The sequence below is a fragment of the Delphinapterus leucas genome, chromosome 17, assembly GCF_059928025.1.
Source record: "Delphinapterus leucas isolate spDelLeu-1000000601 "Yukka" chromosome 17, BTC_Dleu_Yukka2, whole genome shotgun sequence".
NCBI lineage: Eukaryota > Metazoa > Chordata > Mammalia > Artiodactyla > Monodontidae > Delphinapterus > Delphinapterus leucas.
This window is the reverse complement of record NC_143145.1, coordinates 74,491,221-74,510,092: the sequence shown is the minus strand read 5'-3', so window position 1 is coordinate 74,510,092 and position 18,872 is coordinate 74,491,221. Positions and strand designations below refer to the sequence as shown.

The 18,872-nt window shown below is 39.8% G+C and overlaps 1 protein-coding gene across 1 annotated transcript in view; it reads left to right on the top strand.

Annotated features, from left to right (window-relative positions):
• The first annotated feature begins 766 nt into the window (after positions 1 to 766).
• The window catches only part of DNAJC5B (DnaJ heat shock protein family (Hsp40) member C5 beta), a 48,043-nt gene continuing 29,937 nt past the window's right edge, over positions 767 to 18,872 (top strand). Inside the window, exon 1 of the mRNA XM_022595380.3 lies at positions 767 to 1,434. Within this exon, the coding sequence (XP_022451088.2) occupies positions 1,196 to 1,434 (239 nt within the window). The 5' untranslated portion in view covers positions 767 to 1,195. The remainder of the gene's footprint in view (positions 1,435 to 18,872) is intronic.

Below are 18,872 nucleotides of genomic sequence, written 5' to 3'. Positions count from 1 at the left end.
CAATTCCCCCTCACGCCCCCACCTCTGGTAGTCCGTGTTCTACTTTCTGTCTCTATGAATATGCCTAGTCAAGGTACTCATATAACAGGGATCAGATACAATATTTGTCCTTTTGTGACTGGCTTACTTCACTTAGATAACGTTTTCAAGGTTCATCTTATTGTAGCATGTATCAGAATTCCATTTCTTTTTATAGCTGAGTAATATTTCATTGTATGTACATACCACATTTTCATTTATATGGCTTTTACGAATAATGCTGCTATGAACATTGGTATTTGTTTCCGTTTTTTAATATATTAACTTATTTAATTCTTCAACAGCTCTATGAGTTTAGACACTTCTTTGTCTCCAATTTATAGATAGGGATGGTCATGCAGCTGGTCACGGCAAGGCCAATATTCCAACCCAGAGGGTCTGACTACAGTGCACTCTCTGACTTACACACTGTGCCTTCTTTAATAAAAATAGTTCTTTGAAGTTACTATGTCCTGGGTACATTACACGCATTATTTCTAAATCCTTAAGGTATCCTTATGATGTGGGCTTTATTATCCTCATATTACAAGTGAAGACATTAAGGCTTGGAGAGGTGAGTGTGGACGCAGGAATGTCCCCAGTGTGCTTGCTTCTCTGTGCTTCCCCCCTAGAGCCAGAACACAGCAGGAAGATGGCTCCTTGGGACTTGGGACAGCACAGCCCTTTCTGTGCTGTGCTATCTCGTGTGCCAAACCCATGAGCACTGTTGGGGGACTTGGTATCCCACAGCTGCAGAGAAGTTCTAACCAGGCTCCTAGATGAGACCAGGATTTTTTTTTTTTTTTTTGATACTTACAGAAAGTTGGCTTTTTGCGTTTTTTTTTTTTTTAAACTCATACTCTAACAATGGCTAGGCCAATAGAGTCAAAGTAAAATAGATGATTATTTCCATTGTTGGCTAAATTTGGAAAAGATACAAAAAAGGAGTTATGCAAATTCTGACCAAAAAAATCTATATATGCCTGACTTGGGAGGACTTTTAACAATTACGAGCTAGCTGGATATTTAGATAACATTTTGCTTCTATTTACCCATGTGGACAAAGCCATATTCCATTTGCATGGCTGCCTGTAGCCTTTAAAACCCTGACTGACTTGAAGCTCTAGTGTTGGCTTTCCTAACCTTTTCCTCCCCTCCTTTTGCAGCTAACACAAAGATGTACTTCAGATTGTCAGTTTACAAAAGGTCAGAAATGAACTATCTTCCCTTGAGACAGTGGGATCCAGTATGCATAACCCTCACGGCTATTTCCCCTCTGGTTTTGCAGCTTGAGAAAATGGCATGTAACACACCTAACCAAAGACAGCGGACTATGTCAACATCTGGAGAAGCTCTATATGAAATTCTTGGTCTGCATAAGGGAGCATCAAATGAAGAAATTAAGAAAACATACAGGTACAGAGGAGGTTCAATGATGATATTTCCTGTACTGCTAGTGATAATTATTTTGTGATTGGCGAGTGCCTCCAATTAAAGACATAAGCTTCCTGCTGAGACCTGGTAATCAGGTCTCAGACCTGGAATGTTCCATTCCCTATTCTACAGCATAAGCAGTTGGGAATGGACAGGCATCACACTGACTTTATGAAAGAACTCTCTTGTGATGCTGGGCCTTAGGAAAGGGTAGCCTGTGTTCTAGGCCTGCATTGTTAGAGAGAGACAGACATACAGACAAACACCGCAAATGACCAGGAGTTGTGATTTAACCCACATAAGATAGCATCACCAAATCTGGTAGAGGGATTTCAAAAAATAAATAAAGGGGAGCTTCTCTGTAATTGCTGTATTGTGCTATGCTTTTCAAGTCTTCAGTTTTGATCTTTCATATCTGATCTAATTCCAAGTTAGCTACTTTTGGGAAGAATTGAAATATCTTTTTCTTCAAAGCACCAAGGAATTTTAAAAAGGATTAAGTAACAAAATAATTTACTTATTGTGCAAAATTTGGAAATCACTAAAAATGAAGATAATAACATTTATCCATAATTCTACCTCTAGTGATAATTATCATTGATATTTTTTCTTGCAGTCTTTTAAAAAAAATCTAGAGAAGACATTTTACACTCGAATTGGATTTATCTATATTCTCTAACTAGCTGTCTTTTTTTTTGTCTTGTCCCAATTTTATTTATTTTTATACAATTTTTAAAGGTTACTTTCCATGTACAGTTACTACAAAATACTGGCTCTCTTCCCTGTGTTGTACAGTATGCCCTTGAGCCTGTCTTACACCCAGTAGTTTGTCCCTCCCCTGCCACTGGTAACCACAAGTTTGCTCTCTATACCTGTGAGTCTGCTTCTTTTATGTTACATTCACTAGTTTGTTGTATTTTTTCATTAAAATTTTTTTCCAACCTCTTGCATTTCATATTTTAGGAAAATATAATTTTTCTCTTTTTTAATTTTTATACAATTTTTAAAGGTTAATTTCCATTTACAGTTATTACTAAATATTGGCTGCATTCCCCTTGTTGTACAATACATCCTTGAGCCTATCTTACACCCAGTAGTTTGTACCTCCCACTCCCCCATCCCTACATTGGGCGCATGTATGTGTTCAAATTAGGAGTTTTGCATTTTCGGATATATACCCAGGAGTGGAACTGCTGGATCATATGGTAGTTCTATTTTTCGTTTTTTGAGAAACCTCCACACTGTTTTCCATAGTGGCTGCACCAATTTACATTCCCACCAACTAACTAGCTTTCTTTGTAACAAGATCCTATCATGAAAATATTTTGGTGCTATTTAATATTGTGATTTTTAATGCCTGCAGCCTATGGCTATTCTGTAACTTAACTACTTTATGAGCTACTTTTTAACATGTAAATTCTTTTAATTTTCACTCTACTTAATATCCTTGTACATAAATGATGATGCCTATTTCCAATTACTTCCTAACTTATTGAGGAATAAAGCTGTGCCTTTAGAAGAAAAATGAATCAAACCACAAATGAAAGTTTCAGATTTTAATCAGTTACTTCTTGATTTGGCCTTGAATTCGGTTTTTAAACTTATTTTTGTTTGTTTTTTGTTGTATGGAAGTTTAATATTTTTAGGTAGGCAAATTTGTTAGTCATTTCCTTTATGGCTTTTGTTTTACCTGTTGTGGTTAGAAAGCCTCTCCCAACTATAATATTATAAAAATATTAACCATTATCTTCTTCTAGTACATTTATGATTTTGCTTTTATATTAAATCTTTGATCCATTTGGAGTTTATTTTGACATGAGGAATGAAGGTAGGATTCCAGATTAATTTTTTTCCCAAATCACTAGCCCACCAAAATTTATTGAATTCTCCATTTTTATCTACTGATGGAAAATTCTTTGGCTTTGAATTGGAACCTTCACCATGTGGTAAACTCTGGGACCTGAACCGTCTTCAAGAAGCATGTGCTGAAGAATAAATGACAGTGGGGAAAATTTCCATTTGAATCCAAATAGTTCTGTGAAAATGGTAGATTTGGATCAAAGTCAATATCAATCTTCTAGTTTATATTTCACTTAAGGTGCTGGAGAAGAAAAAGCCTTTGCTGTTTCGTTGTGCCCTAGAGCTACCCAGGACTGCGTGGCTGGGATCTGTTCAGCCCCCTGTGGGCAGATGTCCTTGGTGAAGGGTCACTAAACTTGACCTTTAAGGCTTTCGGCTGAGACGCTGTGCTGGGGTGGGACTGGGAATCAAAGTATATGCACTGTAACCATAATACCCTACACAAAGATGACCCCCCAAATGAGAAGAAAAGTGATGTCTAACTATAAGTTCTAAAGCCCGCTTTACTTTACAAATGTGACTTTTCATTGCCTTTATTTATTTTGTAAGCTAAAATTTCAAGTCATATCCTAATTAAGACACTAATTATGCTGAGTAGTTTGCAAGCTTAATGATTACAACCTAAAGTCTTTTCATGTGATCAGTGTCTTCCTGTTAATTTTGTTTTAATGTCATACAAATGGTATTTTTTCAGCTGATTAGGGTACTAGTATGCTGCCCAAAGCATCTACTTCTAACTAAATGACACATTTGTATTCTGCAAGTTATTCAAAATGTATGAGCAGGCTGAAAATCCACTGAGAACATTATTCTTATATTCAGGGATCTGGATCAAAGCAGTGACAATATAGTGAAATTAAAAGTCAGTGAAGTTTAATAAAATTACCAACTGTTGAATCCATACGGTGCTTGACCTCTGTTGTAACCCTTGGTTGTGCTCTTGAAAACAAGGCTGAGCTAGAAGACCTCTTTTTTTTTATATTTTATTTTATTTTTGAATAGATAATATATTCACCTGATTAAAATGAGAACACATAAACACGTATACAAAAAAATTCTCCCTCCTACCTCATATCCCCCAGGTTCCCTCCCCAGGGAAAGAAATTCCTGCGTACCCTTCTGGAGAGCTCTTATGCTATATAAACATATAAAGAGACCTTCTGGTCTAGGCAAGATGGTACAGGCTTGTCTCTCACAGATCCTCCCTGCTAATAAGCATGACGAAAACCCTTGGAAATAACACAAGAGACAAAAAAAGAGAACCTTCAAAAGGTAGATGGAAGAAGAAGAGATGAATTGTTTAGGGATCACAGGACCAAAGGAGCAACACAGTGACAAGGCATCTTACAACTCCACACCCAAGAAAAGGTAATCCAGGCCTGGCCTTTCCCAACACCCGCTCTAGCAATGGAAGGCAGCCAGGTAGTCCTATTCTTCCTCTAAATTGAACTGAAGTCCTGCCAACAACTCTAGGTAATCCCAGCAGAAACAGCAAAGAGGACCAACTGAATGTCCGCCTAACAAGAGCCAGCCAGAGGACTTTCCCACCAGCCTGAGACTCCCCTCTCCCACCCAGAGATCCCACTTTACAGGGGAAATTAACAAGGGGGATTCTGCCACAACAAACACTCAGCCCAGGAAATGTTTTTGTCCCTGCAGCCTGGAGATTCCCTTCCGCCACCTAAAGGCACCAGACATCCAGCCTGGGAAGGCTCCTTTCACTTCCTCAACTAGTACCAACAAGCACCAGTAGCGGTCCCAGAGGCAGGAGACAAACCACGCAGACCAAAATAGCACCATGGAGTTTCTGAAAACTAGATTGTCACTGGAACCACTGGCCACAAAAGCAGGCTAGGACCTGCATGCTAAACCCAAACTGACTGACTGTCTATTAAAAGGAAAAATTTAAATAGGACCCAGAGTCTCCTAACATAATAGCCAAACTGTCCACATTAAAATCACGCATTTTATACAAAGAACGAAGGAAATCCCAACTTGCATGAGAAGAGATTATCATCTGACTCCCACACAGAGGTGAACCAGTTATTGGAATTATCTGAGTATTTTAAAGTAACCATCATAAAAAAGATTCAACAAGCAATTACAAATTCTCTTGAACCAAGTGAAAAAAATGGAAATTTCAGCAAAGAAATAGAAATTGTAAAGAAGAACCAAAAGGAAATGAAAGAACTGAAAAATAAGAGAAATAATATAACTAACTGGATGAGCTCACTAGTAGAGTAGAGATGACAGAGGAAAGAGTCAGTGTCCTCCTCAGGACAGATCGATACAACGTATGCAATCTGAACAACAAGAGAACATAAACTGAAAACAGTCATAGGAAACTGCGAGGCCATAATGAAAGATCTAACACTTACGGCATTCGTGTCCTAGAAGGGGAGAAGAAAGAGAGTGAGACTGAAGAGTATTCAAAGAAATAACCACCGAAAATTCCCCCAATTTGGCAAAACATGTAAACCTACAAATCAAGAAGCTGAGTGAGGGCTTCCCTGGTGACACAGTGGTTAAGAATCCACCTGCCAATGCAGGGGACATGGGTTTGAGCCCCGGTTCAGGAAGATCCCACATGCTGTGGAGCAACTAAGCCCGTGCGCCACAACTACTGAGCCTGCACTCTAGAGCCCACGAGCCACAACTACTGAATCCCGCATGCCTAGAGCCCGTGCTCCACAGCAAAAGAAGCCACCACAATGAGAAGCCCACACACTGCAACGAAGAGTAGCCCCCTCTTGCCACAACTAGAGAAAGCCTGCACGCAGCAACGAAGACCCAACACAGCCAAAAATAAATAAATAAATAAATTTTAAAAAAAAGAAGCCGAGTGAATCTCAAATAGTATAAATCTAAACAAGTCCATACTAAGACACATCATAATTAAACCTCTGAAAACTAAAGACAAAGAAAATAAAAGCAGACGGAGAAACAACACAATGCTTATATGGGGACAGTAATTCAAATGACAGCAGATTTCTCACCTGAAATAATAGTGGCCAGAAAGGAGTGATACAACATTTTTCAAGTGCTAAAAGAACTGTGAATTCTATATCTGGTGAAACTATACTTCAAGAATTATGGGGAAAGAAAGACATTCTCAGATTAAGGAAAACTGAAAGAATTAATCACTAGCAGATCTACTCAAAGAATGGCTAAAGGATGTTCTTCAAAAGAAAGAAAATGATGAAGGAAGCAATCGTGGATCATCAGAAAGGAAGAAAGAACAATGAAGAACACAGAAATATGGGTAAATACAATTGAGTATCCTTCTCCTCATGAGTTTTCTAAATAATATATGATGACTGGTATAAAAATTATAATATTATCTGATACTCAAGACAATGATGTTTAAAAGTGGAGAGAATAATGGGACCTAAATGGGAGTGAGCTTTCTGTACTTGACTCAAATTGGTCAAACACTGGTATCTGTAGACTGTGATAACCACTAAAAAGAATACACAAAGTAATACACTCCAAAAAAACTAGAAGTAAATCAAGATGGAATCCTTGAAAATGCTCAAATAACCCCCAGGAAGACAAGAAAAGGGAAATGAGAAACAGAGGAAACAAGCAGAAAACAAATAAATGGCAGACTTAAGCCCTAACATATTAATAATTATATTAAATGTAAATGGTCTAAGTATGAGTGGTATTTTTCCTTTCTTGTTATACAAATGGTGGTGTGCTATCACTCCTGCATTGTGAGTTGCATTCTTCTCTTAATATATCTTGGGATCATTCTAGGAAATGATCAGTTCATAAAAAGGTTCCATTTTTTCACATTGCTGTATAGCTTTCCATGGCAGAGCCGTCTCATGATTTAATCATTTCTCTATTGATAGATAGTTAGGTTGTTTTCCATCAAGGCTTCCTTTTTAAACCAACTTAGAGCTTCTCCGAGAGGCAAACAGAAAGTTTCCCATGGTTCCAGAAAGGTAGCTAGAGGTGGGAAGAGGGGAACTATCTTGGTGTTCCTGTCCACTTTCCAGTTTTGCTATGTACCAATTCTAAATTCCTGAGCAAGTATCTAGTGGGCCCAGCTGGGTCAGATGCTCGCCCACATCTACCTGGCTCTAACTAGAGATCTGGAATCGCAAATCCCCACTACCACTCAGCAAGGACTGTAGGATCCAACCCTATGGGAAGGAAAAGTGGCTATGTTCTCTAAGAGGGGTACAGAGTTGGGAAGGAAATTGTCAATATCTCTAGTCCTTTATTTTTTAAGAGAAAATATCAGAAACAGCCTCACAGACCTATCTCAGTGCCTTCCTATGTCTATTTATAAACCCTTATCACAGAACCTTTCTGTCAATAAACCATCGTGTCTTCCTATATCATTGTTTTTCCTACATTACAAGTACAACCACACTTCATTAGTCAGCCGATAAATTGGAGTCCCCAGCTATTTCAAAGGACAGCAGGGAGGATGACTGGAGGAAGGTTTCTACTGTGTCAATTCATAATGTACTGAAGCACCTGCCTCATTGAGATTTTGTAAAGAGAAAGGAGATCACTTTTTCAAAGCGCTTGGAGCCCTTTGTGGAAAATCCCAGTGAAAATCCCAGGTACTATTATGAGTGGACAGATACTCTCATCCTTAAAAGTCTAAAATTATCCTGCCATTTGGTGCTACTGTTCAAAAGCCATTTATCTATAGCATAAAGCGAGCTTTTCCTCCAGGTCAAAAGTGCCATGGCACAGGGTGAGACTCGTGGCATGAGTCTTAGCCAGGGCCTTCCTTATGGAGTAAATCTGCCTCCCATATTACAGAGCATAATAATTCCAAGGAGTTTGAAGTCTAAGCCTTATTTAATTCAATTCTCTCATAGTTGGGTCATGTCGCTTAATCCTACCAATGTTTCTTCACAAGATGAACAAATATTTTCCCCCTATTCTCCCACTGCCTAAGAGCCTTTACTCCCCCTTTTCATGCTGTCTGAAGGAGACTCACTTGAGTTAAGCTTTTAAAGTTCAGATACACCTGGAATGGCTAAGAGGTTACCCATCTTTCACATATTTGCTGTAGCTTTAAACAGGCAAGCTTTCCCCTCTCACCTAATTAAAGCAGTCTCTCTGAGCCCACAGAAATTTTGAGTTAGGAAGCTGGCAGAGGAGGAGAGGAAGAGAGAAATGCTAGTGAATGGTGGGACAACTGGGGACATGGTAGGTTGCTGAAATAAGACCCTCAAAGATTATTTTCTACATAGCCCCCAATACCAGTCTTTGGCCCCTTTCAAGTGACTCAAGAGCTTAGGTTCCCTGTAAAGTCTCCACCACCCAAGTCCTTCTAGGAGGCTCCCCTGGGAGAGTCTCCCAGGACCCAGGAATCAGTTCATTCCCATGTAGCAGGATTGCTCCACCAAACCAAGTTTCCGCCCTGTTGATGATATCTGCTTTGCCATTCACTCAGTGAGCATGTCCACGGCCACTGCTAGGTACAACTTGGGGCATGCTAGGCTCTGCGGCTGCAGGTCCCCGGTTCTCAGCTGGGTACAGCTGCTCTGCTGCTATTCTGTGCCACTCTCCCAGGCCTGGCAGGCATAGCAGGTGCTCCTTGCTAACTCCTCAGTGCTCAAGCCTTCTGACTACTCCTCCAGGCCAAGAAGCTGCCTCTGCTATTTCTCTTGAGGCTCAAAGGAGTCATAAATGCCTGCTGGGCTGTGCCCTTGGGAGGTGGGGGGACGGATGTAGGGAATGGCTCCCTCGTTTTTGTGATACTCTCTTAGAGCCCCCAGTGAATGTCAAAGTTTGGTAGAAAAGCTTCCAGATTTTCTTGCAGATCTCTTTTTCTATAGGACCCAGATACGTGCTCAAGGGTGAGTCAGAGACTAGCAGTAATGATGCTATACCTAGAATCTCCACCCCCTCTGACAGATAAACATTTGTTCCCTTGATAAAGGGTCATGTTTATCATGTCTGGCTCTTTCTTCCCTGAGACAGCATCCTTTCCCAGAACACTCTGCATTTCCCAGCCCACCCCCAGAGAGGCTTCTGTCAGGCTGCCCTACCAGTTTGTCAGACTCACCCAACTGTGACTGCTCCAGCAGGGTATATGGCTTAGACTCCTTCTGGAAGGCTCTCTAGCCCTGGGGGATTTCTGGGAGGCTGCCATCACCATGCTCTCAAGCATGCCCTGATTTGTTCAAACTCCCGGCCGTGCAGGGCAGGCTGTGATGGCTACAAGATGCATCCCTACCATAGCCCTACAACAAGGCTACCTGACTACGTTCTCCTTAAAAACCCGAATTACGTAAATGCAGTTTGTCATTAATCTGTGCTCAGCAAGCACTTTAGGTGTGTGATTAGAGCCTTCTTTTCTTGATATTGACTGTCACATAAAAATCCTTCATTCCAAAATCAGTAGATTGTTGGTCTATACCTCATACTGCTATCTAATTATTGCAGAAGCCAGGAAGGCTGATCAGATCACTTAGCAACCACTGGTATGTTTAGAGTCTCCTACAATCGTAATGGCTTTATAGCAGCAACTCTTGTTTATTACCCAACAGATATTTATTGAGCACCTACTATATGTTGGGCATGGTTTTAGGCACTGAGAAAATAGCAGTGAACAAAACAGACGAAATCCCAGCACTCCTGTAGCCTATATTCTAGGCTGCGGAAATGAGGGAGGCTTAATAATAAACAGAGAAGTAAAATATACAGTATACCAGATGCTGGTAAATGATGTGGAGAAAAGCAAAGCAGTGCTAGGAATGGTGCTGGACGTTACATATTCTCTTTGAGGTGTTCCACACAGATTTTAACACTAAAATCCCTTTACTGCAGTGAACTCTAAGTATATAGTAACAGTCAAGGGTGCAGGATATGGAGTCAGAAAGACCTGGATTCAAACCCCTTCTCTTAGCCTCATTTTTCTCACAGTAAAATGCAGATAATGGTACTGACCTCAGAGGGTTGCTGAGGATTAAATGAGATGATACATGTGAAGTGTTTAGCCAAGGTCTGGCACATGGGTACTGGCTGCCACAAAGGATACATAAGGAGTGAGAAATACAGCCTTAAAGAATGGTATTCTTCAAAACTGGTTGGGGCATGGGTGCAAAGAGACTCTTCTAAGGAATGTCTGTGTGTGTGCGCATGTATGTGAGAGGGCGTGTCCGTGTGTATATGTGTGTGTAAGAGAGTGTGTGTATGTTTGTGTGTAAGAGTGTGTGTATGGGGGGTATTTAGATTCTGTGACATTTAAATTCCACCGAACACGTTTAAAAGAGTGTAACAACTTATATTTTAACATGTCAATGTTTGTAATATGCTGACAATTGCACCCTTTGCATCTATTCATTTTTTTTTTTGCTGCTCCCCGCAGCATGCAGGAACTTAGTTCCCCGACCAGGGATCGAACGAACCCATGCCCCCTCCAGTGGAAGTGAAAAGTCCTAACCAGTGGGCTGCCAGGGAATTCCCACATCTATTCACTTTTATCAAAAAACTTTTAGATACCAAGTTAAGATTGTAGAAGGAACAATTTCTCAAAATTATTTTCAGGAGCATATAAGCAGAAAGTTAGAATCTAATTGAGAGAGAGAGAGAGAGAAGGGGAGGGAAGGAGAGAGGCAAGAGAGAAGAGAACAAAAAAAGAAGAAACCCAAACATCATACCCAAAGTGATTACAAGGAACCAAGGAAACACTGAGGTGGGTTTGAGGAGAGGGGCGTGTTGGGACCTTCCTGGAAGCTCTCTACACGCTCCATGGCCCACTGTGCTGTCCCATCAGAGCATGAAATCCTCATAGGTTGTAATTCCCTCTTTCTTGCCTTTCCCACTCCATCAACTCCTTGAGGGCAGGCAGTATGCTTTGTCTTCCATTGCACTTCCAGTCCTAGCACCAAGCCAATATTTACCAAATGCAAGAATGAACTGGTCAGCAGATAGATTTTTGCCTGTGGGTTTTCTCCTTGATTATATTCTCAGCTTCTTTAGGACCATTTCTCAAATATTTGGTCACCTAGCTGAAGAGAGAGTCATATACTGACCCAGTACATAGAGAGGAGCAGATCAGCAAGGAAAGATCATAGTTTCAGTAGGGACACAGTACATTTTACATGGCTGTGGAGCCTTCAAATGAGAAGTAGTTAGGGGATAAGGAAGGGAAAACTGTAGAAAATAGAGCCGGTTATGCAATTTAGAGAATCTAAGTCTTGAGTATTCAAAATCTCATATGCAACCTAAATGACAGTTTTTATTTACACTGATGTGTCCATTTTTGAAGTTAGATAAAAACAAATTTAAGATGGCTGAAAGGAAGGTTGACTGGTTCCCCTGGTGTATGTGGTACAGGAGCCTAACATAACACTGGCCAGCTGGATAAGAAATCAGATACAGATCGAGCTCTTCCTTAGGTCCTCAGAGAACCACAAAATCAAAGTGAGCTGTTCTGTATATTAGCACCTGGGTCTCTGTGCCCATGGATGAGCTTAATTTCTCCTTGTTGACAAGGTACCAAATATCTTGGTTCACAGGGTAGCAGGGACTCAACTGATTTTTCTATTTCATTCAGTTTCACATGGAACTTTCTGGAAATTATCTTCCACCTCTGAAGAGGTGAGTTGCCTCAGAGTAGACCAAAGTGTGGCAATGCTGTTTTCACAAGGAGCAGGAAGGAGTGTCATTTCCATAGTGATCTGTGGCAACCCCAATCTGTGGTGCTTTTACCCATCTTTATTAGCAATTACAGGTCATAACAGAGGCTGCTTATGAATAAAGTTTAAATGTCAGGGGAATGCATAGCTAATAAGAATTGTAAATATTTACAAGGCAAAGTGATGATTCAAGCTCACAAAATAAATTGAAATTAATCTCTATCAAGCACTAATTTGTTTCCTGAGTTCTAAAACCTTCCACTAAAAAGAAGAGTATATGAGGCTATGTCAGCGTTATCTTCCAGGTCAGTGCATAACCTCCCGTCTCCTATGGCAAATCTTCCACTTGATTCTCTTAGTTCTTCATGCAGCTTCTCCTTCAGTTATTCCTGGGCACTGGAATCATTAGGATCAATGACTTTTTTTTTTCCACTTGCTCATTTACTCAATACCTATTTACTACTAGATACCTATTATCAATACATTATACTATGAAAGATGAATATACATATCTATCTATATATCTACGTCTATCTATACCCATCTGTAACCACAAACTTTGTACCATTTAAAGAGCTTACCTTATAAAAAGTTAGATTTAGTAAGGTTTAAAAGATTCATACTAGAAGAAGACAAGCAAAACAAGGGAAATTGTAGTGAGGGGAATAGATTAACTTGAGCATAGAATTCATATTAATCATTTAAATGAAAGTGAATGCTTCCTGCCATTATTCATTCCTATCCCAGGCATTATGCTAGGTTCTGGGGATACAATTCTAAGCAAACCATTGTCACTGATCTCATGTAACTTGAGGTCCAACGGAGGAGACAAAAAACGATCAAATGATGAAAAAAATGAGTGTATAATTACTGATGCAATAAAGTGTTCTGAAGGAAAAAGGATGGCTTCATGAGAGTATATAACAAAGCTGATCCGGACTAGGGATTAGAGAAGTCTTCCCCAAGAAAGTTAATGCAGTCTTAATTTTAGGACAATTTATACCAATTTATATAGTACAAATTATACCAATCAAAGAAAAGCCAGAAGGACAATCACAAGAGCCACAATGAGTCATTAATAACAAGAATAATAAAAATAACCAGCATATATGGAATGCTTACTATGTGCCAGGCACTATGCTCAGTGATTTATATTCATTATTCAATTCAATTCTCACATCTCTGTATTGTAGATACTATTATTATCTTCATTTTACACTCGAGAAAACTGAGGCTTAGGAAGGTAGGATGAGTAGCTGTCCGAAGTCACCCAGCAGTAAGTAGTGGAGTTAATACCAGCATTTGGGTTGCCTTACTCCAGAGCCTACCACTCTTAACCATTACATCTCTGGTTTTAGAATAGCTACCATGAATCCAAAGGATATAAAGGCCTGAATCTGAGTGACAGGCCACACTGAAGGATGGAGCAAAGGTCAGGGTCTGAGAAGGAAGGTTGGGGATGAAATTTAGGGTTCTTAGGCCCAGGTTGAGATTTAAAGACAGCAGTAGTGAGAGGAATCCAGAATTAGCATAGAGCTGTAAGTTCCAGACAGTGTGGGGAAGTGGGTCCACTGTCAGCACACCCAGGAGATGACTGCACATCCCAGCTAATGTGATGTTTACTCTTATACTGGATAGGAGTAGCTTTTGGTATTTACTAGCAAAGTTCTAGATGGTTAAATGAGTCAGAGTTGCAAGGGAGTCCATATAGGTCCTAAGGTAATGTAAGGCACCTCTCTCTGGCAATACTGTTAAGCCCAACTGCTTCTTAAGTCATCTATTGATAAAACCATGGCATCATTCGGTGCATTTTATGTGCCAGATGCCCTGAACCTATAGCTATACCTGATGGACTAGGTACTTAATAAATAACTGGTAAATAAATGCATGCATGAAAATTATAAATGAATAAATCAGTAAGAAAAAGCAATCCTTTTTTTTCTGGGTGCTTTAGCAATGGCCATCAAGCCAAATAACCTAATACAGTGGTTGAAAGAAATTATGTGGACATAAATTTAAACAACACTAACACTGTTTATCTCATTGAATATTGTTACATCTATTAGGTATCAAAACATTCCTTAAATCTGCTTTATGTCCATCAGTATTCTTCAAAGAAAAGCATAAATAATAAAAGAATACTTTCAAAGAAATGTTTTCTATAAACTTTATACATTTTACTGGAATTGATATAGATATTAAACTATTGATAGGTGATGATATCAATGAAAATGGTAGAATAAGGAACTCTAAAAGTCTCCTCCACCATAAAAGCAACTAAAAATCTAAAAGATTTTTAGAACTATCAGAACCATCCGAATCAACCTTTTCAGAACCTGGAAAACTATACAGAAGCTTGTGGCAACCGGGTGCACTTTTTTTTAAAGTTGAATCATGGTAAGAACATTGAACTTCATGGCATTTTAAACTGTCCTAGTCCCATACCCTGCTCCTTAGCTCAGTTGTAACCTTGAAAATAGCTGTCTGCATTCCTGGTACCAGTGGTACCAGAAGAAGCAGAAAAGACTTTATTTGCAAATAATTGTCATCAGATGATCTGTCCGGTAGCTCCCTGGAAGACCTGCTTAAAAGGCTTGTTTTATCCCACCTACATCAAAAGTTATCCAGTGCTATAAAGTTGCTATGAAAGGAGGGGGGGCATGTGTTTAAAACATTTACAGGCAAATTTTTAGTCATTGCTGCCTGAGGTAACGAATAACAGTTGGGGCAACGGTAGACTCACTAAAGAAACTTGGAAGAAAAGGCTGGGGAATGAGATACTTTGAGGAAGAAGGGCTTTGCAAAGCTCTGACCTATTCCTGGGAATCTAGAAGCTACTGCCATGCCCAGGGGTCTGCACACGCTCAGGAAAGACCTGAGAAAGCCCTAAGCTCTCACTTCTGGCTGACCTTGAAGAGCTGTGCAGGCAGGAAGTAAAGGCTAAGGCAGAGTTGTAAACTGCCTAGCTGAGTGCTGAAGGTGTGCCCTACCATACACACAGAGCCCATCTGCAAAGACTGGGTGATTTTGGGCTCCAAATGTGAGAAAATCTGTCTAATCTTTAGCTAGCCATTAAGCTAATGGAACAGAGACTTCAGTGGCCACACATGACTAAGAATACAGACTTTAATTGCGGCATGCAGGCTCTTAGCACACAGCAATGATGATCCCATGTACCGCAACTAAGACCTGGTGCAGACAAATAAATAAATATTTAAAAAAAAAAGAATACAGACCTTATAAAATTAGGTCAGAAAAGTCACTAAACAAACAACTACAGCAAGCAACAGCTGAAAACCACAGGGAAAGAGGAGATTCTGAAATGTAGAGTTGCCAGATTATACTATTCAAATGTCCAGTTTCCAAAAAAAAATATTATGAGCCATGCAAAGAAACAAGAAAGGCCCACATGCAGCGAGAAAAAAAAATCAACAGAAACTGTCCCCGAGAAAGCTCCAAATATGGGCATATTAGACAAAGACTTTAAATAAGCTAAATATGTCAAAGGCTAAAGAAAATCATGCCTGAAGAACTAAAGGATAAAAATGATATCTCATCACATACAGAATATTAACAAAATAATAAAAATTATATAAAGGAACCAAAATAGAAATTCTGGAGTTGAAAAGTACAATAACTAAAATGAAAATTTCATTAGAGGGCTCAATAGTAGATTTGAGTGGGCAGAAGAAAGAAGCCGTGAAATTGAAAATAGGTCAATTTCATTGCCTACACCATCATGCATACCAACACATACATAATAAGAGTCCCAGAGGAGAGGAGAAAGAGAGAGAAAGGGGAGAAAAGAATATTTGAAGAAATAATGGCTGAAAACTTTCCAAGTTTGATGAAAAATATTAATCTACACATCCAAGAAGCTCCATGATCTCTAAGTAAGATAAACTCAAGAAAATCTTCACTGAGACACATCATAAACAACTGTTCAAAGCCAAAAAGTACGTTGAAAGCAGCAAGGGAAAAGCGACTCATCATGTATAAAGGGTCCTCAGTAAGATCAACAACTGATTTCTCATTAGAAACTATGAGGCCCGAAGGCAGGCAGTAGGATGATATATTCAAAGTGTGAAAGAAAATATATGTCAACCAATAATTTCATATTTACCAAAATTATCCCTCAAAAATGAAAGAGAAATCAACACATTTCTAGAGAAATAAATAAATGAGTCATTAGTAAACTTTCCCTATAAGAAATTCTAAAAGGAGTCCTCAGGCTGAAATGCAAATACATTAGGCACTAACTTGAACCCACATGAAGAATTAGTGGACACCAGTAAAAGTAACTTCATAGGTAAATATAAAAGACAGAATTAATCTGTTTGTTTGTAATTCCTCTTTTTTCCTATCTTATTTAAAAAACAACTGCATACGTATACAACTCAACATCAAAAAAACAAACAACCCGACTGAAAAATGGGTGGAAGAACTGAATAGACATTTTTCCAAAGAGGAAATGCAGATGGCCAACAGGCACATGAAAAGATGCTCAGCATCACTAATAATCAGGGAAATGCAAATCAAAACCACCATGAGATACCACCTCACACCTGTTAGAAGGACTATTATCAAAAAGACAAGAAAGGGCTTCCCTGGTGGCGCAGTGGTTGAGAGTCCGCCTGCCGATGCAGGGGACACAGGTTCGTGCCCAGGTCCGGGAGGATCCCACATGCTGTGGAGTGGCTGGCCCCGTGAGCCATGGCCGCTGAGCCTGCGCGTCCAGAGCCTGTGCTCCGCAACGGGAGAGGCCACAGCAGTGAGAGGCCCGCGTACAGCACACACACAAAAAAAGACAAGGAATAACAACTGTTGGTGAGGATGTGGAGAAAAGGGAACCTGTGGGCACTGTAGGGATATAAGTTGGTGCACCCACTATGGAAAACAGTATGGAAATTCTTAAAATTAAAAATAGAACTACCATGCAATTCCACTCCTTGGTATTTATCTAAAGAAAACAAAAACACTAACTTGAAAAGATATCTGTACCCATGTTAACTGCAGCGCTATTTATAATGGTCAAGACATGGCAACAACCTAAGTGTCCATCAATGGATAAATGGATAAAGAAAATGTGATATATATTCAATGGAATACTATTCAGCCATAAAAAGAAGGAAATCCTGCCATTTTTGACAACATGAATAGACCTTGAGGGCATTATGCTAAGTGAAAAACTCAGAAAAAGACAAATAATGTGTAATCTCACTCATACGTAGAATCTAAAAAAACCCCAAACTCATAGATACAGAGAACAGACTGGTGGTTGCCAGAGGTGGAGGCTGGGGCTGAGTGAAATGGGTGAAGCTGGTCAAACTTCCAGTTATAAAATAAGTCCTGGAGGAAAATACAAAATAAAAAAAGCAAAAAGAATAGGCTATAAATGTTTTTAATAGAGATCAAATTGTCATAACTTGATGTTGTATGTGTATAATGCTTTGCCATTAATATTGTACAGTGTGCTTAGCTATTTACCATAGGAAAAAAAGCATCAAATAATTAATAGTTTAATAGCATTCCAACAAAGCTGTTAATAAAGTGTTAAACAGCTTTGAAGCTAGCAATTCACGTATACATTAAACAAAACAACAAATCTCTATCTAAAGTAGTCACGCTTAAAGAAACAACATAGAATTGTGGTTTCCAGGGACTGAGGGAAGGAGGAAATGGTTAGTTGTTTAACAGATACAAAGCTTCAGTTTGCAATGTAGAAAAGTTCTAGAGAAAGAAAAAGAAAGAAAGGAAAGACATATATATGACACGACATGTGAGTTTTTAAAAAGAACACCCCTTCACAGACGATTTTTAATACCAGATGTTGAAAACCACTGATTTAACTGGTGGGCAGAGGAGAAATGATAAGCATAGATGACTGTAGTAACACAGTCGGATTATCCACTCTGTTCTTGGTCCTTTTATGAGAAGTGGCCATCCTCTGGCTTGTAGGGAGTGAATCAAATCCTGTCTCTGATGTGTTCACGCTACACTCCAGTTCCTGCTCTTGCTTTCCCAGTTCTTTGTCTGCTCTATCCTTACTCGGTGTTTGAATAACCGCTTGTTTCGGTGCACTGGTCACTTTGGATAAGACACACTCCTGCCAACCTTGGCCCTAAGGGACCCACATGTTTGTACTACCTTGCCTAGCCTCCCAGCCAGGGCAGGGGAAGAATCAGGAAAACATCCTAGAAGCCAAGAGAAAAGAAGGAGTGGCCAATAAACCTTGCAGAAAGGCCAAGTAGAATGAAGGTGCAAATGGGCCACTGGATTTTTCAGTTAGGATGTTGTGGAACGGAGCGCAAGTTCAGCGGAGACCTAGAAGTAGAAGTCAGATTACAGTGAGCTGAAGAGTGAATGGATATTGAGAATGCAACCTTCCTGTGTAAACTACACTTTGAAGAAGTGTATGGGGAAGGGAAGGAGGAGATAATTAACATTTCAATAATTTGAAGGGGAGGGGAGGGCAAAAAAAAAATAGTTTCCCTTTTTAAAAAACAATTAGCATGGGCTTCCCTGGTGGCGCAGTGGTTAAGAATCTGCCTGCCAAGGCAGGGGACATGGATTCGAGCCCTGGTCCGGGAAGATCCCACATGCCACGGAGCAACTAAGCCCGTGCACCACAACTACTGAGCCTGCGCTCTAGAGCCCGCGAGCCACAACTACTGAAGCCCACATGCCTAGAGCCCGTGCTCCGCAACAAGAGAAGCCACCGCAATGAGAAGCCTGTGCACCGCAATGAAGAGTAGCCCCCGCTCGCTGCAACTAGAGAAAGCCCGTGTGCAGCAACGAAGACCCAACACAGCCAAAAGTAAATAAATAAAATAAATTTATAAAAACAAACAAACAAACAATGAGCATGTTTGCTTGCTGAGGAGAAGGAGCTAATGAAGACATTATTGAAGATACTGGAGTTGGGGGTAGAGATTGATGACT